This window comes from Carex rostrata, chromosome 29 (assembly GCF_964058835.1).
Source record: "Carex rostrata chromosome 29, lpCarRost1.2, whole genome shotgun sequence".
NCBI lineage: Eukaryota > Viridiplantae > Streptophyta > Magnoliopsida > Poales > Cyperaceae > Carex > Carex rostrata.
The window spans coordinates 3,278,165-3,298,127 of NC_135946.1; the positions used below are offsets into that span (position 1 = coordinate 3,278,165).

Genomic DNA, 19,963 nt, shown 5'->3' on the forward strand with positions numbered 1-19,963 from the left:
TTCAAATTTGAGTCCCTTCTTGTAGTATTTGTCCATTCTCTATTGACAAATTTAAAGAAAGAAAATCATAAATCAAAACATTTTATAAATTACAAATAAAAAATCACAAATTGGTACATATTATAGATGCTGAGCAAACGATTTCAGCAATCAAAAGAGTTGTGACAACAATTCAAGAAGTTCAGATTTTACGACATCTTAATTGGGGGTGTTGATATATATGATCTTATTTCTGTTATTATTAAATCAGGTTTGGCTGTAAACCACTTCTTAATTGGAGGCATTGTTTGCAAATAACACATAATACTACCATATTTGCCCTAAGATACAAAGATGTTTTAGAAACTTCCAAACAACAGGTGACCATTGAATCACTATACTGTAATATAAACATAATTCTTCTAATTCCAGTAAGTGACCCCTTAAAATTGGCATGATGCAAACATCATAATATCATAAATTACTAAATACCTCAGTACAACCTGAAAGGACACATCTACTAGTGGTTTGTTTTTTGATAGTTAATTTGAAATGTACTTTTTTGACATCGTTTTGAATTCTTTCTTTGCTGGTACATTTTAAACAATTCAAGCAATTAAAACAATTCAGAACCTATCAAAATGCTCTTAAAGACTTAATTAATTGGGTTTAAAAACTGATTAGTTCCATATTTTATTGCATTTTATGAACATAAGATATTCGGTACTAAAATTAGGCTTAAAAATTACATGTAGGCAGTAGGTGGCTAGACGTCTTACAAGATGTGAGTTGGCTGATGAAGGGGCAACATGTGCTTTGCAACCTTGGCTCGAATCCAGCGTACTTCATGACCTCCACCTGTTCCTGACTGTGAATTTGATATCAAGCAAGACTCTGTATATATGCACCTAGAGCATGTTACATGCCCGAATTTTTTATAAATATTCAAAAAAATAATTAAATTTCAAAAACTAACTAAAGTTGCGTAGGATTTCGAAATCTACCCAACCCGCAAATTTTTTTTTGAGGTAATTCAATCTAAAACCGCAAAAAATAATTGCGGTTTAAAAAAAATGCAAATTTTTTTCGGTTTTCTTTTTCATTTTTCATATTTTTTTTATTTAAATATAAATATTTATAATTTATTTATTTTTTGTATTGAAATATTAGAAATATTTAATATATTTCTTTAAAAATAGATGTCATACTATGTAATTTGATTTATTAGAAATATTGCTACAAATAACTCGTCAACATTTTTCATGCTGGTTTTTTGCGGCTGTAATAAAAATTCATATATTTCTTTATAAGTTATTGGAAAAAAAATGAAAATGCTTCGATTCTGAGTAATTGATCCTGGTTTAAAAGTCACTTCTAGGTAATACAAAAAATATTGTGATCCTTTTAGTACATTTAATTTATAAAAAGTTGTATCTATTTTGAGAATTCTTTTTAATAACAATCATTAAATAACTTAAAATTTTTGTTTTTTTTCCTTCAAAAATAGATACAACTTTTTATAAATTAAATGTACTAGAAGGATGACAATATTTTTTGTATTTACAAAGAAGTGATTTTTGAACTAGGATCAATAACTGACAATCTAAGCATTTTTATTTTTATCCAATAACACATAAAGAAATATTTTAATTTTTCGTACAGATGCAGAAAATCCGGCATGAAAAATGTTGATTTGGGTTATTTGTACCAGTCTTTCTAATAAATCAAATTATATAGTATTCCATCATTTTTAAAGAAACATATTAAATATTTTTAATATTTCAATACAAAAATAAATAAATTATAAATATTTATATTTAAATATAAAGAAAATCTGAAAAATGAAAAAAATTGAAACCACAAATTTTTTTTGCGATTTTCGACTGAATTACTGCAAAACTTTTTTGCGGTTTGGGTAGATTTCAAAATAATGCGCAACTTTGGTTAGTTTTTGAAATTTAATTGTTTTGGATATTTATAAAAAATCCAGTAAAATATAACAATAAGAAAATTAATTGAAATGCTTACCAAGCACGTGAATAGCATTGAAGAAAGAAAACAACTGGTAAATCTTTGACCAATATTCCTTGTTACCGGTGAATCTCCACCTCATATAGCACTAATCGAGGATTCTAGCAAATAGCAAATCTACAAGTAGAGAATAAATTTATATGAACAAACTAAATTTATATTGTCGCAATTAAATATCTACAGAAGAAATACAGAAAATAAACACTTTAAGATAAATTACCAGAGTGAAGTCAATTAATTGTTACTCCATCTATAATTAACTCCATCAATATAAGATTTGCTCCAAAAAGATAAAAACTCGAGTTTCTGTTAAGGAAAACATATCAGCAAACTAACAAATGAATGGGACGAACCTGATTTTTTCTGGAACAAATTATATTAATGACAAAACGTACAGATGTTACCAATGCTTCAGTCCCTGCAGTTGATGAGTCACTCAACCTTTCTCGACAAGACATGGGAAATCTTTGGCCAATCCTCCCCATTGGGTTCTTGGCATCGTTTACTCAATATAGGGCAATTAGATATATATAGATACCACAGAGACTTTGGCAAAACTGGAAGCGATGCAATAGCAGGGCAGTTTCTCAGATCGAGCAATTCCAAGGTATCAGGCATGTCAGGCAATGACAGCAACTCATGACAATTCCAGAAAGTTATTATTCTCAGTGAGGAGAGGTTCTTCATAGAGCATGGCAAAGCTTGAACCTTACAATCTTGTAAGTCCAAGTGCCTCAGTGAGGTGAGCCACCCGAATTCATCTTCGTTGAAGAATGCTTCGTTTGACCCTTTAATAATTAAAATCTTCAAATTAACCAGTTCACCCCTCGAGGGCAACTTACCAAGCATGCTAAAGCTGCTAATTCCAATCTTCTCCAAGGATGCCCATGCCATATTACCACTGGAGAAGTTTTCCTGCAAGACAAAGCATGTATGAGTAAATCAGTTCGAGCTCATGATAGCTTCTTATCTTTAGTTCCTTTAGTGATGAAAGATTTATCAGTACAATTGATTTTTGTTGTTCACAGTTACTGAAAGTGGCACGAGAAAGTGACTGCAAATTTATAACTTGAAAGTGTCTAACAGAATAACAGTTGATGATTCGTACCAATTCCAGTGTAGAGGGATTCGTACCAATTCCGGAAATCTCTAAGCAAGTGCAGTCCCGTATGACTAGTTCTTTTATTGAGACGAGAGCATGTAGACCTCCAAGCGAAATTAAGTAGTCACACCTATCAATAGTTATGTGATTGAGCACTGCCAGTTGACAAAATACCTCCTTTGGGGGGAGGACTGTGATTGTTCTTATGCCAACCAAATGGAGAGACTTGAGGCAAGTGAGCTGTGCAAGGCAATGCATTAAAGCCTCGTCAGTAATGTAACAAGAAGAAATCCTCAATTTTTCAAGGCCTGGTGGTACGATCAAAGGGTACTTCTCTTTATTGCTATAAATATACTCCATTCTCAGTTTTATTAATTGGAGATGTGCCTCCCAGATACCATCTGCGCTTATCTCAGCTCTTTCTATGTTCTTGGCAAGCATGCTGATATCGTTTACTTTGCCATGGCTCTCCCATTCCATTAACCTTCTTAGCTCTGAACACTCTTCCAATAATTTTCTACTTGCACGATCCTTTATATCAGGTATGGTTTCAAGAATAAGTTTAAATTGACAATCTTGCATTGCCTTCAGAAGCCTCACTTCATAGTCACCTTTTTGCAGTTCTTCCTCATATATGAACACAAGAGACCAGCACTCTGTTATATTTAGTTCCTTAAGGCTCGATGGAAACAGAGGGAGTTTTGTTATCTTGGGGAGTTTTTCTATGGTTATTTTGCCCAAATAAGGAAACAAGGTGCTGATAGGTGGAAGGACTTCCAAAGAAGGACATTCATTTAGTTCCAGAGATATCAAATTATCATGGGATCCTTGTTCATTCATCCAAGAAGGTGGATTTGGTGACTTGTAGCCACGTATTTCTAACTCTTTTAGATTTGAATGTGGTTCAAGGCCCTCAAGGACTTCTAAGTGTGCATTCAAGTTTCCATCCATAGCATCATCATCACCCCATTCAAGTGAAAGATGCTGAAGATGTTTCTTATCCTTCAGATGGGCTTCGGTGGCATCACCCCTATTTTTTATATTATTCAAATCAAGAATTGTCAACCATCCTCTGATCTCATTTAGGTGCTTCAGTTGTGAAATTTGGAACCCTTTCTCATTCTTCACCCTGAAATGGTCCAAGTTTTGGAGTGAGCTTAGTTTGCCTATTTCAGGGAGTGTTTGGGTTACACCTATTATGTGTCGTAAATTGACAAGTTTGTTTAGGCCTCTTGGTAAATGAGTAATCTCGTAACTCAGCCTTAATGTTTGCAAGTTGTAAAGTTTTTGGACTGATGTTGGTAACTCCGCTACTTTTGTTCCATAAAGACCCAAGTAGCGTAAAAGCACTAATTCTCCCACAGAGTTTGGAAGTTTTTTAATGGTGCAATGGCAGAATTCCAGTACACGAAGTTTTGAGAACTTTTCTATCTTCTTTAGAAAAGAATTTATAACATTGTCCGTAACTGGGTAAATAAAGATAACACTACGCAGGTTCTTTAGTTTTTCAACACTCGTGATATATTCATTGAAGTTTTCACCCTGAATGGATAAATGGCGAGCATCTAATGGGATATCTTTATCGTTCTCTATTCTGAAACAATCGTCCCTGGAAACTCTTTCAGCTAGATCATGGAACAAATCATGCATGCCAATGTTGCCATATTCATCTTTTTGAAAGAAAAAGACAGATAACAACTCCTGAAAAAAATCATCCCCTACATCCTCCATCCTCCTTGTACTAGAATGAATAAAACCTTCAACTACCCATAGCAAAATCAGGTCTTCCTTGTCAAACCGATAACCTTTCGGAAATATGGCACAATAGGAGAAGCACCGCTGGATCGGTGCATCTAGGTTTTGGTAACTCCATAAAAGAGATTGCATTGTATCAGTTAACATGTCTCTTTCCAAGGTATCTCTCCAGAACCACTCATTCAAATTTTTACATAGACGACTGCCAACTGCTTTTGCTGCTAAAGGAGATCTGCTTAGCTTCTTGGCAATTTGCTCCCCTATTCTTTTTAGAGACTCTAGCGAGTGACTTTTTGGATCTAAACCACCAAAAGCATGATGCATAAAAAGTGACAAAAAATGATTCTCCTCAAGTTCTTTTAGAGGTATAATCTTTCGGGGGCGCAACGCACATGGCATATTTTCGGTACGGCTTGTTACAAGAATTTTGCTGCCCCTCTTTACCCTTGCCAAAGGAGCAACAAATTTCTCCCATTTCTGCTCATTCATTGTTTCATCCCACCAAACATCATCCATCATAACCAAAATCTTCTTCGAATTAATCGAATCAATGAGAACTTCTTGTAGGAAATCAAAATTATCTAAACGCGGGCACTCTTTTTTTGAGGCACCTTCTACCAAGATCCGTGTATGATGAAAGAGATCAAGTCCACGGGTCATAGAAAGCCATATTCTAAGATCAAATTCAGCAGTTACTCTTTCATGGTTGTAAAATAACTGTGCAAGGGTAGTTTTACCTGCCCCTCCAACACCAACAATAGAATAAACCGAGTAACTCCTAACTTGACTGGACTCAGGTTCAGTTACCGGCTCCAACAATTCGTTTAATAGATAGTCACAATCGGCATCTCGCCCGAAGATGCGTAGGGGAGGTATGGAGGTTGTCATCATGGATTCTTTAATTGAGTTGCTGGGATTGATTTTGACTTGCCTCTCTAAAAAATTACGAAAATCCTTAGCCTCCAAAGCAATCTTTTCTAGTTTGTTGAGGCATTGTTTTAGGTTTTTCTCTTCAGTGGATAGGATATTTAAGCTGCTACTGAACTTGTTTGAAATTTTCTTCATTGTGGTTCCATCATTCTTCACCTTATTAAGAAAAAAATTAGTCAAACTTCATTTAACATTTACAATGTACAAAAATTGAACAAATACCAATAGAAAACGAATTTCCAAATTAAAATTAAAAGGTCTGAATCATATTTAGCACAGTTTCGAACCAATGGTGTTAATCTAGACTGCTGCTCGAACCAAAAATTATGGATCTCGGAAAAAAAAAACACAAAATCGGCCATCTAGTAAAAACTCGGTCTAAAATCTCTTGAATTGGCTGGTTCAACACTCTTCAATGTGGTTTTTCGATGGAAACTTGCAATCCGAGTAACTCGGTTGAAAATCGGCTTGGTTAGGTCTGACTTGGCCAAGTATGCAGACTATTACTGCATTTGTAAGTATTAAAAAAAATTAATATAACACTCTTAAGTACCTTTTGTTGGAGAAGACGGTACTTGTAGAAGTCGAGCGCATCCTCTGCCTCATACATGGCATCCTTCAGTCGTCTCAGCCACTTCTCTTTTTTGCTCTTGTCGCCGTGTTTCTCAGCAGCATCGATCACCTCCTGTAATTGGGGAAAGATGGTAGCTTCCAACTTGTTGATCCCATCAGCCATGTCCATCCCGAGGTAGGAGAAGCCCTCGTTGAGGAGCTTGCTGATGATTGGAGATGCCACCCATTTTGCCATGGACAGTGCCAACGCCTCTGCCATTGGAGTACAATGTTACGTTTTTTTTTTTTTCAGTTTTCGTTTCTTTTAATTGGCAAGAGAGATAGAGATAAGAGGTGGGGAAGTATGGTGAGAGATTATGAGAAGAAAAAATGGTGGTTGAAGATCACTGGAGTCTTTTGACTATTGAGCCGAGTAAGAAAAAGAGGTGATTGAAAGTCTTAACATTGTTCCAAACCAAAGGAATTGGTGAGGATGGGAAGAGACATCGTAATTTTTTACTGGAGTGTCCTGTTTTGTGTGGACTGGAGAGTATAAAAGATAAACGCGTGTGAACAGTAGAAAAGTTGTTTGTATTTTTCCTTGGCATGTTCGCATGATCAGAAAACGGGCATGTGAATGAATCGGGATCCAACGGCTGATATTCGATATACACTTTGCTTTCTGAAGATTCGTGCATATAAGCGCATCTTTCGCAGTCGCACATTTTCTGATGCCTATTTTTCCATTTTTTAAAAGGCATAGTTGGCATCTTGTTAGAGCACTTATTAATAATATATTACATATGCATGTGACTCTAAGTCAAAATTTTGAATTTGATACTATTTATATTTTTGTATCTAGTGGGTCATGGGCACCAAGGTTTGTAACTTTGTATGTTGTGGTCAATTGTAAAAGGAGTCACTTGACTCGCTTTTTGCTACAATCAACAGTGATTTTCGTCATATATTTCCTTTGAATTTCAGGGAACTGATGATATGGCTTAAATTTCCGGGAACTGAACAGTTAACTTTTATATTTTTATTGAAGAACTAGACAGATCCATTACATCTATTCTAAGGAAATTAAAAATAAAAAATAATAATTTCAAATAATTTAAGAAAAGGAAAGTTAAAAAAAAAAATATACAAGTAACATTACGTTTTGTATCTTAAAGAGAAAAAAAATATTACAGTGAAACTAAGAATTTGCGTATAAGAATTTTGATGTGCCGAAAAGAGTGGACCTTATTTATTTTAGTGCATTAATATTTATATAGGTTAATCTTTCAGAAGTATAATTTCATGTAACTCTGTTGAAAATTTTTAATTGTTTGTGCTTCCATTCATTCCTCAATTATCTGTTCTAAGAATACTATTTTATCAATTTCAACTCTATCTATAAGCATATTAAAAATATAAAAATAATTTTGTAAGTAATAGGTTATATGAGGGTAACTAATAAGAATAAATCAAATTAAGAATGAGAGATCAATTGTTGCTCTACAATCAATCAAGAGGCAACTTTAGTTTATTAATAAAAATTATTAACTATTTATTACATGTTTTCTGTTGGTTAATTGAGAATTAAAATAGCATATAATGTTGAGCAAATTATAATTACTGAAAGAATAAAGAAACAATCAACACAAGTTAGATTTTTTTTTTAAGGTTCACAAGTTAGATTTTTTATTTCTTATCTTCATCTTTATATTTATTTTTAAATTAAAATTGTCACAGATTAACATATGATTTTATAATAAAAAAGGAGAATTTGAGAGGTAATGGAAGCGTCCATTTGTTTAGTATGCAGCTTAGTGTTTAAAAAATAAATAAATAGTTGCCTTGTTTGATTTAAACTGGCCTAAAAATTTAATTTCTTATTATCACATGTTTACTCATTTGGACAATTAACGAGCGCTATGGACAAGATGTGGTCCAAAGGCCATCGCACATAAATAGCATATTTTTGTGCTGAGGGAAACAATCATATCTTTCCAATATAGAGAGAAAATAAAAAATATTTAAAACTTTTATGTAGAGAAATTTGCACTGTTAAAATAATTTTCATTAAGAATATATATATAGAAAAAATTCTTACTTGAATCATTTAATTATATCTTTCTTAATTTTGTTTCTTTACAAATTATTTATCCTCTAAATTGTTTAATAAGCTGTTTTACTTGTGGAGAAAATTAGATATTGAACTACAATTATACTTCAACAAAATAAAAAATATTTAAAACTTTTATGTAGAGAAATTTGCATTGTGAAAATAATTTCCATTAAGAATATATACATAGAAAAAATCTTAATTGAATCATTTAATTATATCTTTCTTAATTTTATTTCTTTATAGATTATTTCTCCTCTAAATTATTTAATAATCTGTCTTACTTGTGGAGAAAATTAGATATTAAACTACAATTATATTTGATTTCTTTTTTTATTTGTTGTTGTTTCTTTATTATTTGGATTTTCATCTATTTTTTCTTATTTGTGTCTTTTATATTCATTTAAATATATATTTTTTTATTAATTTTGTGTAAATATCAAACAAAAATGTCTCTTCATATTCTATTTTCAATCTTATAATATGTCTCCGTTGCAACGCACGGTCACGATACTAGTATTATATATGCATGTGACTCCGAGCCAAAATTTTGAATTACATGCTATTTTTGTTTTTTTATGCAATCCAGTGGGTCATGGGCACCAAGGTTTGTATGTAATGGTCAATTGTAAAGCGGGTCACATGACTCGCTATTTGCTATAATCAACCGTGACTCTCCCCAAATTATATAACCACTAGTTGACTAATTGTTGATATAACGCAATTACACTTTAATGGTTGGTCCACTTATAACAGTACTTGATTTTCTGTATCCGAATCTATGTTAGAGCCACTATTGTTGCTCAGAAAAATAAGATTTGGAATATGATCCAATAAAGTTCTAATAAATTATAATGAAACCGGATTAAGAATGGACTAGTGGGTGAAGTGCTTATTTTTTTAAGATATAATCCACTAAAAGTACATACAAAACAGGAGACAAGTTGTAAGCCCTCTGAGCCCACGGCTTATTTATTTATTTATAAACTTGGGAACGGAAGAAAAGTTGTTTGTATTTTTCCTTGGCATGTTCGCATGGTCAGAAAACAGGAATGTGAATGAATCGCACTAGTACAAAAAACCCCTTCACTGACTGTTAAAATACCCCTACACCGACTGTTATAGCGGCGTCAGTAAAACCAGCGCCAGTGAAGAATACCTTTTACTGACTCTCTAAAAACAGTTAGTGTTGGGTTCAACACTGACTGTTTTAAAGCGTCAGTGTTGAGCACCAACACCGACTCTTTTAAAAAACAGTCAGTGTTGACACCAACACCGACTCTTTTCAAAAAGAGTCAGTGTTGAGAACCAACACCGACTCTTTTCAAAAAGAGTCAGTGATGAGCACCAACACCGACTCTTTTCAAAAAGAGTCAGTGATGAGCACCAACACCGACTCTTTTCAAAACAGTCAGTGTTGTGCATCAACACCGACTGTTTTTCTGTGTTGACATGATTCTGTTTTGCTAGCCATATATTACCATTCAACATTTATTGACATTAAAAAATTAATATGCCACAATCACAAACAAAAGACAACAAAAAAGTTAATTGCCATTAAAAATTATCAAATTTCATGTTATCCAAATTACATGCCATATATCCAAATAGTCGGTGATTAAGGGTCGGTGAAGGAGTTTTTTGTACTAGTGTCGGGATCCAACGGGTGATATACATTTTGTTTTTTGACAATTCGTGCAGACAAAAACAATATTAATATAAAACTGTAAGAGGCGTACCACGAATATTAATTTAGCATTTGGAATCGAAAATTTCAATTGTTAACGCAAAAGAAGAGTTGTTGTGATGTTTAGAAAAGAAGTAATATATTGATAAATAGAGAAAGATCAAATTGAATTGCTCTCCTAGAAGCTACTCTGGCATTGTTATATCAATATAAGTCAACATTAGTTCATTTGTCATAATCATGCTAACCTAAGGGCTATCTTAATTAAACCCATTGATGTACCTGCTTGAGGGTGGTTATTAGCATATAAAGATAAAAAATAGTACATCATCCAAGATTATTTCCACAAGAATGATTGCACTAGTTAGCTTTTCCCAAGTTCTTTATTTGTATAAACATAAAATAAACCCATAGTTTCTAGCTACCTAATAAGATTAAAGAATTGGTAGGACAGCTATCGGTTAGTTGTTATGACCGTAGTGACAAACAAAAAGTTTGGGTTTGGTTCGGCAAGTTCAAATATTCGTGATTTGAGTATAATTCGGGTGTAATTTGGAAATGATTTGGTACAATAAGTAAGCCAATAAAACCCCAGCAGAAAACAAAATTTCAAAAAAAATCAAAAAAATATTAAAAAAAGTATACATCATTTCGAATAGATTTTTTAAAATGGTATAGAATAATAAAACTAAGAATGAATGGAAAGAAAAGAAAAATATAAAAGATCATGATACCTTTCTAGAGATGGAGAACCTGGAAAATATTGAATTGCTAGACCGTTTATGCTAAATTGTATTCACAAATTTTTTTTAACATAATTATTTTTGAGAAGCATATTGATATTTGTATGAGAAAGTGTGGAGTATCTTGGAGACTACTAGTAGGATATTTATAGATTGTGACATCTTTATTTAATTTCATTGTGGGACTAAGGAAAATAAGCCACCGATCAATATTATATTAAGTCATGAAATATAATTTGCTAATATTCACCATATCTTGTTCAATGTACCAAATCTTTTAAAAGAATCAAATGAAAACTTTTTAGTATAATACATTTTTATCCTTTTTTTATATATTAAATTAAGTTAAAACATTCTACTTTAGTTAAAAGCGTACATGTTAATTATTTGTTTAGTAACATTTCTTTGTTTTTTTTTTTTTTTTTTTGAAAGGAGTGTTGTATTAGGTCAGAGTCCAATTAAATAGCAAAATTAGATGCCTAATAGTGGTCGGCCCAACAAAACCCGAAATATCCAGGCCCATATAATAGGTTTTTCATCAATTAGTTGGGCTGCCCGACGAATTGGCTAATTGGGCCCAATGTTATATTAGAAAGGAACAACAGTGGGCCTTATATAGATGAGCTTCGGTCTTAAAACCGAAAAAGCAGATTCATTCCATATGGCAAATTGTATTACTACAACCATGTATATTTTCGAAATATATTATGATAAGATTAAGCATATCAACAAGTTGAGGAACAGGAATAATACGATTACCAGTAAATCTCCAGCTTGTACAGAAGCTCGCTGTCTATGATATATATGCTCCCCAAGGACTCCAAATTTTGTACCAGAAAAATCAATTAAACTTCTGAGATGTATAGTACCAGGACTGATATGGATTCCTTGTAACAAACACAGGCCATGTACCAGTTCTGATTTTTAGACGAACAACAAAAAAACACAACATTTATGCATGACAACAGATTAAGCGTTTCTGGAGTAATTTAATTTTGCAATAAAAGAGAGATTGGCATTAATGTTGTGATCATTGTCCATAAGTTTATATTTGGATTGTACGATCTGCATTGACACAAATATTAAAGGAGTCCCGTGCATTCCACCTAAGGCCGGATTGGGTCATATTCTGATCGGACGGTCTGAATCAAAACTCAAAGTTTTGGTTACCTCAGAGGATGAAAACTCATGACAAAGGCGAAATGCTGGTTGTGTGGTTGCAGCAAGTTCCCTATTTAAAAATAAAAATAATAATATAAAATAAAAATAAATAATAAATTCTGTTATTTAACTCCATATACAGTTTGAATTTGTTGTCTGAACTTAGTTTCTTTTTCTCTTTGAATTCTGTTTTGGTTTCATCACCAGTTTGAATTTGTTGTCCCAACATTTTTAAGAACTTTTACTAACTATAGATTTCTTTGCTTTATAAAATAACTGTGGGCTTATACTTGTCAACTGTTTTCTTAACTGTATCTTCACAGTACATTGTTACATTCTGCTAATGTAACTTATTCACATCATTATATAATCAGTGCAAATTAAAACACCCAAATAAATTAGATTGATTACACTACAATTCACCCGAGACAAAATCTATCTTCTAGGCCAACATGGAGTCCCGTCATGTTTTGGCTGTGTTTTTTCTCTCGACCATATTTCTGGGGGTCTTCATATCAAATTGTTCAGGGCAAGTTCTGGATTGCGACCATGGTAGAAAGTGCTGGAACAGATGCATAAGGAGGCATTGGGTAATCTATTGCAATCTTTTATGCCCGCCCGATTGCGACACACCATGGATTCCTTTGTGGGGACATCAAGGTTTACTTGATCTATACATCTATTATTTTTTCAAGTCTTTAATCTTTAAGGTATATTTATTTGATAATTTTTAATATAATTATTATTGTGAAAAAATAAAATATTTTTCATCACATGATAAGGTGATTATAAAATTTCATGCAATACAATGCATAATTTTTAATGATTGACCAAAAAATTTCGGATCTGACAATTATGAATTTTTTAACAGAATTGGCAAGAATATTACATATAACGCACTATAAATACCTATTTCAATACAATATTTTATTGTTGGTCCTTGTGTATTTTGATTGTGATGATAATAATTTTAAAATATCCAATACCACAACAATTTCGGATATTCTTAAAATTTATACTTTTAATAAAATAAAATTGAATCTAACATATTTAACAGTAAATGATGCTTCTGTTTAAATTTTCAGATAAAATTCGAGGGAGGGCTGGTGGTGCCCCGGCTCCAGCTCCTTAGTCATACTTAGCAGATCCTTTACCAATAGATTCCTGAAGATGAGGCAAATATTTCATCAATGAAGGAAATATATCAAGGAATTAGTTAAGCGTATGGAGTTGCATCTTGAATCCTCCAAATTTTATATATGAACTAGATTTTTATGATTTTGTTATATATGCAATGACGAAATAAAAAAAAAAAGGCTTGTGAAGTTGTATGTATGATCTGTTTTGAGAGAATTTCTAATGAAATATTGCTATACATTGTAATTTTTTTTAATTTATTATTATAACGAGAATTTCCATATACTGCCTATGTTCAGTTTACTAAATATTTATTTTGGGAGTATAGTGCCTATTTTTAGGTCCAAAATATAAACTTGGTCGGTACAATAATAGATATTTTATACATGAAACAAAACTTTAAATTCAGTCCTTGAATTTTTTTCTACTTCTATCTCCTTAAATTCAGCCCAGGTCAAAACTTAATTAGGATGATTCAAGTGTTGAATGTTCGTTCTTGAATTAATTTAAGATAGCTTGATTTGAACAAATTAGCTTGCAGTCCATGAAAAATGAAAATGAAGCTAGCTTATAAATTTGAAACTTCAATTTTGATTTGAACTAGCACGATTTCATAAAATTACGAATCAAATCAATCTCTAAACCCTAGAAGTCAAACTCAGGAGAACTTAACACAATACATATCACTATAATTAATATTAAAATTAAACAAATTGAATAAGTTCCGAAGAATTAATATTCAGAAGATTTTGGACACTATTTCAAAAACAGTGATTTTGTATCTATCTACAAAAATAATAAAAAAAAATTATAAATAATTTATAATTTGGTCTCCAAGCACCTTTAAATATGGCAATCATGTTGAGCTAGAAGATTACGGCATTGTCATAACTAATTAAATTTTATATAATAAAAGTTATTTCGGAAATAAAATGACTGAATTGCCTTCCGAAAAGATTTAGTTGAATCCTCTGAAGAGAAGTCACCATACTGACATGTAAAGTCCGTCTATTATGTCGATGTTTTGTCACTGAGCTCATATATTCTTTCATATTATATTTTACAATGAGCATCTAACATTTGCAATAAGTACATAATCCATTGTCGTTTATGAGTGTTTGAAATTTCTATTTTGTTATTATTTTTTTCGTAGATTGGTATTTCACATATCAAAATAACCACTCTGCTAAATATATTAAATAAGAACTTTTTCTTATCAAAAATTAATTTCATGCAACAACATTTAATTTATATATTTATAAAAATAAAATCGAATAATGATAAACAATACGAAGATACTCTTAATTCTCAAACGTGTCGACTCTGTACGTGTCAAGGATTAGGAGCTAGCCAGATTGGGGCAACATATTCAAAGAAGAAATTTTTGAATGAATAATATCTAGTCGAGTTTTGTGTCACCAGAAAATTGGCTATACAATTCCATCCAACCCTGTAACGGCTCAGAAATTGATGTGTGAAGTAGATAGCATTTTCGGTGCATCCAGAAAATTGGGTTGGATCAATAACCAACGACGAATTCTGACCAATGAAGAATGCATGGTTATTAATATGCTTACACTCAGAATAAGTTTCCCCCTCAAAATCAAGCTTGCGTATAGAAACAAATGTGGTGACTGCAACCTCCTTCTCGTCTATCTTCCATTGTAAGAGCAACAATTTTCCTTTGAGATCCACTAGAGATTTGTTAGTATTTACAATCATTGGAACATGATGCTGAAGTGGTACGAGTTTTGAATCCAGGCCGACATCAACAATAAAAATTTCAAGTTGATGTCGACTAACATATCCAACAGCGTAGAATTTTCCTTTAGAAAATATAATGTCGCAAATTTTACCATTGGGTAATATAACTGGTGTCCAAGTTGGATCACCCCGTCTCCAAAAGGCTACCTCTCGACGACAGTCACTGCCGATTAGCATCAAAGTAAAATTTGACCTCTCACTAGGATCATGATCTGAGATAATTTTGCGAACCAATCTTTTGTAATTAGAGAAATATTCGGTGACAAAAACAAGAGGAGGTAGGTCATAACTTTTTCGTGTAAATGGATTAAGCATGCGGATTTTTAAAGCGATGTCTACAGTGAAGAGCCACCCAAATGAAGAACCACACACAAATTGCCCGTGGAGCTCGGGTATGTCTATGTAGTAATGTTTGTTCTCAGAAAGTATGTAGAAAATACGCTTTTCTGTGGCAATATCTTCACCCAGCACCAACCATGGCAGTTGTTGAGCTGAACGATAATGTTTTTCTCTTGCCACCATGAACCAATTCCGACATACAGCGCCGAATCGATAGTAATCAGGTAAGGGTAAGAAGCCAATTAGATACTCGAGCATGTCATTGGGGAGCTCCGACCAGTTTGCTGTCGACATTAGGTGCAACACCTGCCGTTCCCTCCCTCTGCATTATAATTAATAAAATCATTGTCAGTCTCTATAGATTTAAATTGGGAAGCTCTGACTGGTCGGCACTGCTGTTCTTTGTGATCTCCTGTTTGGTTAGACCTTCCTTTTAGATTTATGTTCCCCACATACCTTTTGTTGTTACTACAGAGGCGCGTGTGAGAAGGTTTGTTGTTGCGATGGCGTTCCACCTTCATCCAGCCTTCTCCGGTAGGAATCGCCCTTCGTCTCCCCATTTCCCTTACAGCTCTGTATCAATTACACCTCTTTGAGAAGATTGACCCAATAAATAATATCATAAATAAATTTCTTGAAAAAAAAATAATAGTCACTTTTATCATTGTACAGAAACCAACACATCACATATAATTAAAACTATCAATAATAATCGTTATTAATGTAATAATAAACATAATTTGTTATCCTAAGCAAAACAAAATTTAAATAAATTGAATGATGCATCAACATAATTTGATTGTTTATTCAACGCATGATTTAATACTCTTTTAAAAAGTGTGTGCGGACATATGTAAATTCAATAATATATGTTCCGCTTGTTTTGGACATATTTTACAATTCAAAACCAACATTTATTTTTCTGAAGAGTTAAAATCTAACGTGTATTAAAAATAAATAACATCTAGTTCTGTTGTTTTTTGACTAGACACAACAACATGAGAAAATTTGTGAAACTAAGGCTAACAGGAAAAACAAACTCGTATATCTAACAAAAAACAGAAGAAAATAAGGCTAGACTCACCAACCTTTGGTAATAGAACAAGAGCGTAGCTGGTGCCGATCGAAGAGATTTTCTAATCAAATGGTGAAGATCAGCGAGAATTACAAACCTGTCACACCTATTTTAGAGAAGATATTTGTGAAACAGAAATAGTTTAATGGTGAATTATTGAATTGTGAATTTATTCAGCAATAGATTTGATGTATATTTGTTTCTCTATATAAATGAGCGATAGTCAAATTAAAAGGCAAAAAATAAACATATAAGGTATGGTAGGAAGATCTTATATGGTAAAGAAATGGAAAGAATCTACAATTGATTTTCAGTATAAGGTATGGACCGAATTAAATGGGTTTCTTATATGGTGAATAAATGAAATTTTCTTCAAAAACAAATTCAACACAATAATAGTTGTCACCCAAAATCAAAATAAGATATATGTCCTGAAAAGCTAGACAGCAATACCATAGAATGTAACTTAAAAGTTTGTGCGAACTATATATAAATTGGGTGATGAAAGAATAAACAAGAGAAAGGTTCGACCCACCATCCTTTTGTTAGGGAAAAACAGCGTAGCAGATCTTTTGAGAATTGTAAAAAAAAATTGTCGCAAATATAAAAGAGTTTTCCAATTTTGAAGTTGAAAGAAGCCAAGCATCAATGGCGAGTCATATCACCATTTTTCTTACCTTTTTCATTTCCACCAATTTTAACTATAGTAAAATTTTCTGATCTGACTATTAAAATCTAAAAAATCTGAAAATCACTAACGCGATCAATATTCTATATTAAGATCGGCTGTCTCCAGGATTTTTGGATTGTATATAAATTTAAACATTTAATTTGCTCGAAATGAGTGTTCTATATTTAAACTATTTGTATTAAATGAGCTAAAATTTGGGTTGCCTCTCTCAGAGAGAGATCCCTCTTTTCTATTAACGCATTTTTACATGCATGATTTACCTAAAAGTTAAACTAGCTAGGGTGATAAGAATGACAAATAAATATTAATCATTAATAAAGACAAGATTTGGAGGTGTTTTACAAAAAATGCTAGACGCGACAAATTAAAGTTTAACAGATTGAATTTATTTGCATGTATAAAACCTATATGCAAATTCTGTGTTGACCACTTTAAAACCGCATGATTGCAAATTCATGAGTATTCTCTAGTAATTAATAAGCTAGCTTATATAGCTAGTGATATATACGTTATTCTTGATTACTCTTGATTATGAACTTTTGTGTTAAAAAAAATATAACACAAAAGTTTCAAGATCTACTTAATTCTTAATTAGTTAATTAGACATTATTGAGTTGGAATTATGTATGTTATTAAATAATTATCTCATTATAATGATTAAATGAGATAAATATAGTAATGAAATGTTTTTTTTGTAGTAGAAACTGATGTCTCGTTATTTGACCTATAATTCCGACCAATTTCTATACCAAAATCTGTGTTTTAAACCACCAAATCGTGTCTATTTCACTAAATATCTATAAAATGTGGTACTGCTGTGCTTTTATTCTTATTTTGCAGAAAACAGATGAAATAAGGGAAGATGATGAATTATGAAGTTTTTAACGCGGGCTGTGTCACATACGAAGTGGGCCGCATCATAACCTGACGCGACCACAAACGCGATCACTCATCATTCACGCGAGAGACACAGACATGCGGGTCGCGTCAGCCTATTTCAGAAACAAAACAGAAAAGGAAACAAAGACTTAATGAAGGAAAGGTCAGCAAGAATAGCTATATTACGGGATTCCTTGCTACAAACCAATCATTATGCATTTTCTAAAGCAAAAGAACAATTCCTAGAATTTGGACTTGACGGCTAGCTGGGAGACAAAGTTGAGAAGCGAAAGACGCAAGTTCTTCACGTATTTTCTTTGTTCTATGGGTTTTGTCATGAATAATTTTTTTATCACTTGTTTTATTTGCTTTTTAACTATGTCTGAGTAGTTTATTTAGTTTCTAGGGTTACAATGTAGTCGGATACTCTGTTTTATTATGCATGTTGTTTGAATCTGTGTTGATGTTTGTGTTTATTTGTTTGAGAACTACTTTAATTGCTTTATTGAAATTGATTGAATGATTCTTGTTGTTTATTGTTAGATGTCTATAGCATCTTTTCTAGTACTTTGGCCTTGATGTTTCTTTCGACCAAACTAAGTATCTGAGGTAGGTTTTTAAGCCGTGAGGCGAGACTAAATAGTAACTGAGGGGTGAATTTTTCCATTTATCAAGAGATGATGGATACCTTTAGTAAACCGGACAAATAACTTAGGTTGAATACCAATAAATGAGAGTTTAGACTTGAAAACCTAAGAAGGTGAAACTGCATTTCCGTTACCAAGTTTATTAAGCCAATAAACGAGAGTTCAGGTCTAGGAACACTAGGTACGGTCAGTAGAACCTTACACAAAGAAACAACACAGAAACAGGCAACTGTATTCACTCAAGGCCGACGTGGGCCACCTATGAGAGTATGCGGGTCGCGTCTGGTGTTGAGAGGCAGAGTTGAAAATGAAATAAGAAATCCTGGAAACGTCTTTTTATATCTGATTTAAAACCAAACTTTACTTTTTGTCATTTAATTATTGCAATTGAATTTGGGAAATTAAACAAACCAAATCAATCTTTTCTCACTTCTAATTTTTAAGTAATTTAGGTAAAATTAGTTGATACCTGAACCGTCCCTTGGATCGATACCTGATTATACTAAACGATAGGACTGTGCACTTGCAGTCTAAATCGGAAGTAAAAGTCGAGGTTTAAAAGGTACAGCTTGCTGTACTGAAACTTTGTAGGATACACTTTTGTGTGAACAGTAACACCATTAGTTAAATTGATGCATGTACCTGCATAGCCAATATTCCAATTATTTAATTATCACCGCTGCCAATCAAAAATACAACATCCGTTCAGTAAGAATACCAGACAGTGTTGATTAATCTGACACCAACGGATCATGTACACAACGGATGGTAAAAGTAACCCCCTTAGTTCCATCGTCCATTTAGCCAAACCGATATTGAAGAGATGATCAATACTAACCGTTCGTAAAATTTAACCAATGAAAAATGAGGGGGTCCATCAACGCTATCGGTTATTTTTACCGAACAGACGGTAAAAAGTTCAAAGCAATTATAGCGCTGCCACTCTTGACGTACACCATCTGTGCAGAAACACATCCGCTCGTAAATGGATGATAGTAAAAATATTTTTTTGTAGTAGTGGGGTGAGTCTTTAAACTGTCATTGTAATAGTTAAATGCATGATTTCTTTTTCTCTTTTTAGACAAGCGGTAAAAGGGTTTTGGATATTAATTGATGGTTTAATTTATTCATACTTTGGAATTTGGACACAATCGAAGTTTTGCCCTCCATTTGAAACGAGTGTGACCGTGTGAGCAAAATATCAGGAATAACTCACTTGTCAATTATAAAAAAAAAAAACTCCATCTGGCATCAAGCGTGCTCTCCATTTCGTGTTGAAATTTCATCAATATGTTAATGCATTGAACTTAAAATTCTAAATATTCTTCTATATAATCTCTCATCCAGATTTAGTTATTCTGAAAGTTGAAAAAAAATGACA

The 19,963-nt window shown here is 32.6% G+C and overlaps 2 protein-coding genes across 11 annotated transcripts in view; both read right to left on the reverse strand.

Annotated features, from left to right (window-relative positions):
- The window catches only part of LOC144546455 (putative disease resistance protein RGA4), a 131,603-nt gene that overhangs the window by 81,209 nt on the left and 30,431 nt on the right, over positions 1–19,963 (reverse strand). For 4 of the 10 annotated variants that reach the window (XM_078295005.1, XM_078295002.1, XM_078295001.1 and 1 more), the window contains exons 3-4: positions 2,231–2,316; positions 2,008–2,127 (exon numbers count right to left, since the gene is read on the reverse strand). The exons of 1 other annotated variant lie outside the window; for it this stretch is intronic. The gene's annotated coding sequence lies outside the window, so the exon portion shown is untranslated. Of the gene's footprint in view, positions 1–2,007; positions 2,128–2,230; positions 2,317–2,405; positions 2,452–19,963 lie in introns of all 10 variants that reach the window. 5 more of the 10 variants (XM_078295007.1, XM_078295004.1, XM_078295003.1 and 2 more) reach the window with 4 other exon arrangements.
- Positions 2,964–6,757, reverse strand: LOC144546086 (putative disease resistance protein RGA4). Its single transcript, XM_078294619.1, has 3 exons — positions 6,351–6,757; positions 3,145–5,953; positions 2,964–2,989 (listed from the first exon to the last, which is right to left on the reverse strand). Exons 1-3 carry the CDS (start codon positions 6,627–6,629, stop codon positions 2,964–2,966), a joined length of 3,114 nt encoding a protein of 1,037 aa, XP_078150745.1. The 5' UTR covers positions 6,630–6,757.